Source organism: Halichoeres trimaculatus, unplaced genomic scaffold (genome assembly GCF_033239565.1).
Source record: "Halichoeres trimaculatus isolate MK-OKI-2021-1 unplaced genomic scaffold, fHalTri1.1 fHalTri1_scaffold_3, whole genome shotgun sequence".
Lineage (NCBI taxonomy): Eukaryota > Metazoa > Chordata > Actinopteri > Labriformes > Labridae > Halichoeres > Halichoeres trimaculatus.
The window spans coordinates 2,284,686-2,292,487 of record NW_027437181.1 but is presented as its reverse complement, the minus strand read 5'-3'; the positions used below and the strand labels follow the sequence as shown (position 1 = coordinate 2,292,487).

Below are 7,802 nucleotides of genomic sequence, written 5' to 3'. Positions count from 1 at the left end.
ATAATATAGATTAATATTTTATTATTATATATAATAATGGTAATAACAATAATTACAATAATAATAATTATTATTATTATTATTATTATTATTATCATTATTATTATTATTATTATTATTATTAATATTATTATTATAACAATAATTATAATAATAATAATTATTATTATTATAGAAAAGAAAAAAGAGGCTATATTTATGATATGTAATAAATAAAATATGATATATATAATAATAAAAAATAAAAAACAATATTGCTAATTATCATTCTCATTATTATTATTATTACCAACACTATTTTTTTTATTATCATCAGCCTTATTGTTATTATTATTATTATAACAATTATTATTATTATTGTTATTATTATTGACGTGTATTACTCCTTTATTTCAGACCTATACCAGTACATGTATTCCCATCTTAGTACCAACTCAGTTTTAAAAAATTTAACAAAAGTTCAAAATAAAACAAACAACAGTCAGAGGTTTTTTTTTTTTACATAATTATGAATTATTATTATTTTCTTTAAAACTGAAGCATGAAATAAAACAGGTTCATTCATGTTATTATTCATGTTATGATTATTAAAAAAAAGAGCTGACGCATATATGCTGTGGTGCTAAACCACAGCAAGTAGCGCCAACTACTGGCAAGGAGGACTTATAATGCAAATAATAATAATAATTATAACAATAATAATAATAATAATAATAATAATAATAATTAATGATTTGTATTATCACTTCTTTACAGACCGATACAAGCACAAGTAGCTCCAATTAAGTACCCACCAAGTTTTTAATAAATCAACAAAAGTGCAAAATAAAACTAACAACAGTCATTTTTTTTGTTTGTTTGTTTTTTTTAATGAACCAAAGTGTGAAATTAAACAGTTTCGTTTTAAACCAGATCTGGTTCATTAATGTTGTCTTAAAAAGAGCTGGGGCATATTTGCTGTGGTGTTAAACCTCAGCAAGTAGCGCCAACTACTGGCGAGGAGGACTTAATAATAATAATAATAATAATAATAATAATAATAATAATAATAATAATAATGATAATAATAATAATAAGGCTTAGGCCCACTGATGTATTTTTTAAAACTTTTCCTGTTTTTTTTTTCTGGCAGACTTTGGATTCCATACTTGCCAGATAAAATCAGGAATTGAAAGTCTATAGTTTTGTTCAGATTTTTCTCCATGATAGCAGGCCTGTTCAGCTGATTGTAAGCTTTATTAGTTTTCGTCTGTTTTTCTCCACACTCTGTGTTTTTAACCAGCTCAGCCAGCCTGACACGGTCCTGTGAATTAACACAAACTTTGAGCCCTTCCTGGCCTGGCCCCGCTGGTAGCCTGCCCCAGTCTGAATGCAGTCTTTTAAAGTGACGGAGGGGCTGTAATCTGAGAGTAGCGCAGAGGTATTATTAGCCAAAACTGGAGCGCGGCACTTGAGACATCCAGATGTTGCGTTTGAGGCACCGAGTGGAGTCGAGTGAGGGCTACAACTGTTTTCCACGCTGAGAAAAACTTTTCTCACACACCGCTCTCCTGCTTTTCGACAGTGATGGACGCTGGCAGGCGACTGGAGGAAGACGAGTGAGGCTGGAAAAACGATTTCAAACAGTTTTTAATGTGTTGGATGAATGAAGAGGACGCAACAAAGCGCTGAAGCGACTGCGCAGTGTGGACCCGGTTGTGGGATTAAACAGCCTCATAGGTGAACACTTGATGAGATAACTCTTTAAAGTCTGACTTTTCTTTCTTGTGAGTGAACTTTGCGCATCATGGCTTTTCTTCACTTGCTGCTGTGCGCCGGGATGCTTTCACTGCCGATGTGTGCGGCGTTTTTCAACGGACCGTTACATCCGGAGATGTCCAACGGCACTTTTCATCACTATTTCGTGCCGGATGGAGACTACGAGGAGAACGACGACCCGGAGAAATGCCAGATGCTGTTCAAGATGACCGACGAGAGAAAGTGCGGACTCCCCGAGGACCAGGACGCGGTCATACGGGACGATTTCACCATCATCAAGCGGCAGATTGAGGACTCAGCCCGGGTGCTGGAGGGCATCGCGAAAAGCATCTCGTACGACCTGGACGGGGAGGACAGCTACGGGAAGTATCTGCGCAGGGAGACGGCTCAGATCAGTGAGGCGTTCACAAACTCGGAGAAATCTCTGCTGGAGCTGGAGGTGAAATTCAAGCAGAGCCAGGAGAGCGAGCTGAAAGAGGAGCACCGGCTCAACGACGACTTCCTCAACATGGTCGTGCACACGCGGGACGTCCTGAAGGAGACCGTGGACATTTCTCTGGGGCTGAAGGACAAGCACGAGCTCCTGTCTTTGATCATCCGCAGCCACGGCACGAGACTGAGCAGACTGAAGAACGAATACATGAAGTTCTGAAAAAAACGGAGCCCCCTGAACGTCTCATTATCTGTATTTCTATTCTAATTATTATTTTTATTATTATTATTATTAGGGCATATTTTTATTACTTTCTTGTGGTGGAGTGTGACCACGAGGCAGAGGCAGGAGTGATGAATGTTACCGATCATATCAGGGATAAAAAAAAAAAAAAGTGTAAGTTCTCCTTTAAATCCATTTTGTTGCTTCAAAATCCAGTTATATGACTTTACTTTCTCACTTTCACGTCTATTTCGATCCAAGAATCACGTTTTTATTCTCACCTGGAAAGCTTAAACATCTGATGTTGCCAGGGGCGTAGCTACAATTAGGCAAACACAGGCAGTTGGGGCCCCAAGATTCCCTGGGCCCCCCCAAAGCATTTCTTAAAAACCGATTCATGAAGTTCTCTTCAATTGAAAGCATATCTTTTTTCTAAACCTGCAAAAACTGAAATCTTATCAAGTGCTTTTGTCTTATTTTCAGTAGAAAATTCCTTTTTAGACTCAAAATGAGCCAAATTCGCATGACCAATCCAGAAAAATGTCTTGTTTAAAGTTATTTAAGGACAAAAATGAGGTCTGAATTGCTCGTAACCAGTAAAAAAATCTGTCAATGGAACAAGAGAAAAATTACTTGAATTAAGACATTATTCTAGTCTCAAGGAAATTTTAAAGCAATTTTTTCTAGTCCCATTGGCAGATTTTTTTTACTGGTTACAAGCGATTCAGACCTCATTTTTGTACTCTCATAACTTGAAACAAGACATTTTTCTGGATTGATAAATTGAAAGTGGCTCATATCAAGTATAATAAGACAATTTTTACTTAAAAAAAAAGACAAAAACACTTGATAAGATTTCATTTTTTTTGCAGTGCATGCTTCAAAATACATCTAAAGGCTTAATCTTTAATGATCTTTTAATGTTACAACACATCTAAAAATTTGATTCAGGAAGAAAGTGGTAAAAACACTTTTTCCCCATTTTTTTCTTATTTTCAACCAAGTGTGAAATAAAACCAATGTTGCTCTGAGATCTGAGATAAACATATCAGACTTTTAGGATTTTAAGGACTTTATCTAGCCCAGGAAACAGGATCATTTTCTCTAAATCAAACTTTTTGAGTTGGTGATAAACATTATTGTACAAAATCTCTTTTTTGGAAACATAACTGACTGGACAGGGGGTCAAATAAAAATACAATCACTTTAAAATAATAGTACCAAAAAGTATGCTAACTGTAAATATCACCTCTTTCAGTAGATTTTTTTCCCAGTTTAATATTTACATATTTTTTCTTTACTAAATTATTTTTTCAATATTTACCTATTGTAATGTTTTTCACTTCATCCTTTCTTGTTTGTTCCTGTTACTCTGTAAATTCCCCACTGTGGGACAAATAAGCTTCAATGGACCATAAAAGATTTCAAATCCAGGACAAAGTGGACTACATGATGGATTCACTTTTTTCTAAATCAAACTAAAGTACAGAACTTGAGGAAATGCATTTAGTTGTGTTAAGTTAGCATGTACAAGATTAGCACTGTCTCATGCCTTGATTCTGGGAAAGAGACAGTGGACCCAGGGAAGGCCAGTCTAGCTCTGAGGAAGAGGAGTTACAAGGACATGGAGGGCCCCATTGACTGGGTTTGCCTTGGGCCCCCAAACGAGTAAATACGCCCCTGGATGTCGCGTTGAAGTAATGTTTGTGAGTTCTGAGCTTGATTACAAATCAGCGAAAGTGCCGTTCTTTGAAAGCGCAAAAAAAAAAAACCTGGGGTGCTGATTGTTTCAAGTTGAGGTAATGTGTTTACTCTGAAAATATGCTGTTAAATCAAACGCCAGCGCTCCTAACTTCTCCTTCTGGTCATATTTGGTGTTGTGTCAAAGATTAAAGAAGCTGTATTCCAAGAAAGCTGCAGAAACACAAACTTTACTGTGGCAGAGTTATGGTGAGGGGGTTGCGTAACTTCCTGGCAACAAACGTACCATAAAGTCCTGCTTGTGGTTAGCCACTCTATAAAAGTCTTTCGTATAATATCTAAGTCTCAATTTAACTAATTTAGACTGGGAAATAAGGTTAACATCCTCTCTTGCAGAATCTGCAGCTTTATGTGACAATAAATTGTTGAATTCACAGAGAAATTGTAATTTGATCAAAGAAGAAAACGTCAGATCAGAGCACCTCGTCATAAAAACACAATAACGCCATTAAAATGTCATGTTCAGTGATAATAAGTAGATAACTGACACAAAGGAGGAGACTATTTTTTCAAAGTGTGATATCATCTGGTGATTCGTTAAGGCTTTAATGTTCCTGGAGCATTCACTGCGCCTCGATCAATAAGCCGCACTAAAAATGCCTCTTTTTACGGTCTGATGAGGTTCGTGCATTGATTTAACCTGTCAACAGCCACAGGTGTGTGAGCATGTGTGTGTGAGAGAGTGTGTGTGAGTGTGTAAAACAGATGAATGGAGTGAGAACAGTTAACTGTCGTCAGATGAAAAGTTTTCCAAACTTTATTCAGTCCTCCCTGAGCGGCGAGGAGAGTTTGTTGGAAATGTTTCCGTTTATTGAGGTTTAAGTCAGAATAAAACACGTCTTTGTTAGAAGAAGCTTCACATTCTGGGTGTTTGGACACAAAAAGTTGAAAAGATTTTGAATATCTGTGTTTGATGTTTACATGCAGACACCTCTCTGTTGTATTATTTCTTTGGAGGCTGGCAAAGATGCAAAGCCTTTCCGTGCAGCTGTGCAGAGGCTGTATAATCCTGTAAAATGTACAGCGTGTTATCAGAAATAAGTAAATACTGTGAGTGCCATTATCTTTATTACAGAACACCATGATATGTATTCACTGTTTATATCAAATGTTTAATAGAGCAGCATTTAACTATTCCTGTCGACCTTTGAGGTTCAGTATTTGGTGATGATACTTTGATGGATAAGACTGCAGGCAGCACTCAAGGACTCCAGAGTCAGACGTTAATATGTGTGAGGAAATCAGCTGATTGTGTTGTGTCTTCTCAAATAAAGAGTTTGTGTTTAAAAGTCAAGTTTTGTCGTTTATTTACAGAAACTTTTCCACTATCACTGCTGCGTTCTGACAGAGAGTGGTGTAAAAATTAGGGTTAAGTAATCTCATATCTAGCCGGGAATACCCACGGAGCTGCATCTCGGAGGTCCCCATTTTTATGTACTGCAAAAAACTGAAATCTTACCAGGTGTTTCTGTTTTATTTTCAGTAGAAAATGTCTTTTTAGACCTAACATGAGTAGGGATGGGTACTGAATTAGGTACTTTTATAGGTACCTACTGAAATCTGTCAAAAGTACCGGGTACGGATTCACGAAAAACCAAAAGGTACGATGTTTAGGTACCTAAATGCATCTTTGTGACTATGAGGGAGTGGAAGAGTAGGAGATTTTCCATGCTGGACATGAACGCAGCATAACAAAGTTATATATTCAAGAATATATATGTCAAATTGAAAAACAAATAAAATAAACTATTAAACAAATTGATATTTTTTTACCAAATGAGCACAAAAAAGTATCGAAAATTGGTACCGTTGATGCCAGGTACTGGTTGCCAGGCACTGAGCATCGGTACCGTTTCGTTTTTTATGTGAAAGGTACCCTTCCCTAAACATGAGCCACATTCACCTGAGCAGGTGTTTACAGCAGCTCTGTTTACAGCCAAAAATAGAGCAGTGATGGCTCTTCAAGTGGGCAGGGAGGGGGTTTGGGGGTATCTGCTCCGGTGGACCAATCAGGTCAGACTTGCTCCTGATTGGTCAAAAAAAGGAATCGCTGACGTCAGCAAATCCCCAAAATCCAAACAGCTTGTTTTAGGTCAGGATTTTACATTCACAAGCTCTACTAAGAACAGGTTTGGTCATTAAATATCACATTTTGTGGGCTGGGAGGAAAGACAAAGACCCACAAATTTCACTAAAAGACTTAATAAAGTGATTTTTGCATAATATGGAACCTTTAAAACAAGACATTTTTCTGAACTGATGTGGCTCATTTTGAGTATAAATGGAAAATTTCCACCGTAAATAAGACAAAAACACTTGATTAGATTTCAGTTTTTTGCAGTGTAGCAGTAGCTACCCAGACACCACTGAGCCAGCATACTGTCCTGCCACGTGCTTTAAAATCACCAAGCTCCCCTCTCTGTTTGCTTTAAGAGGTTTTGAGGTCTGCTGTGGATTTTACAAACAGCCCCCCTGTGGATGCTTTGAATGAAGGAAGAAGCTGCTTGTTGGTATTTATGAGGAGCAGCGAGGTAAGGAAGTGGTGTTGATGGGTTTGTGGTGTAAAGGGCGTCACAAACTTCTTGTTTTCTTCCGAAGTCTGTGGAAAAAAAAAAACATAATTTGATTTGAGGCTTTTTAAGATCCTGAATGAAACTTTAAGACTTTGAGGACATGGAAATAAAAAGGGGGAGAGTATCCACAGCTCTAATCTGACTTGCCAACTGATGTGAGTTACGTAACAATGCAAAGTACAGTAAGACGGTTTCGCTTGTGGTTACACAGTCACAGTGAATACATACTTTGAGCCCGCTGATTACAGTCATGATGCGGAAACTTAAAAGATGATACAGCATAAAAACCTTGAACCTACAATTTCTGCCTGTATGAGAGGGAAAGCCCCTGTTTATGTCATCATGAGTGACAGATGTTGGCACCAACTTAGGGAAAGGAGAAAATCTGCAAAACACTGTCGGACTTCTGCTGTAACTGCAACCCTCTGATGAAACGTATATTGTTATTATCATAGCTTCATAAGCTGTGATATCAGCTCCCGTGTTGCATAATAACGGCCTTCAACTCAGACTGACCTTTGCTTTATTTGGATAAATAATTTCATGAACAGTCTGTCATTATAAAAGAACATCATGTCCTCTCTGAAGACTCGCCAGAGTCAGTCATTCTTCCCAAAGAGATCCGTGCGAAGCAGCAAATACCTCCCTTCATTCTGCTTTCTCTTTTATTAACGAGACAAATGATGAATGTGAAACAGAACTGCTATAAATGTTCAGCACTAATTACTTCTCTATGTGTTTGTTCACTTTCTTGAGAGACGGAACGGGAATATTTAGCAGCATCTAGCGGTAAGATTCGAGATTGAAACACAGAAAACTCGACAAACTTTCTTCTTTTTTCTTCTGGTGCATTTCCAGTGGCCACACACTGAATACACACAGAAAGTCCTTACCAGTTTGTCTGCTCTGTGCTGCTGTGGAAACATGGCAGTGCCAGGCCTTCATGATTGTACCATAGATTGTTGAAAATGTGGATGTCACCGTATTGGAAATGCCGACTCAACCCAATTTCCACTCATCCTTTCAAGAAGAAAAAGGCAGCATGGCTCGCAGTT

The 7,802-nt window shown here is 37.6% G+C and overlaps 1 protein-coding gene across 1 annotated transcript; it reads left to right on the top strand.

The window, feature by feature from the left end:
• The first annotated feature begins 1,382 nt into the window (after positions 1-1,382).
• fibinb (fin bud initiation factor b) lies at positions 1,383-2,880 on the top strand. The gene has a single exon (XM_074666874.1). The coding sequence runs from the start codon at positions 1,787-1,789 to the stop codon at positions 2,408-2,410; it is 624 nt and encodes a 207-aa protein (XP_074522975.1). The 5' UTR covers positions 1,383-1,786; the 3' UTR covers positions 2,411-2,880.
• Positions 2,881-7,802: the final 4,922 nt, after the last annotated feature.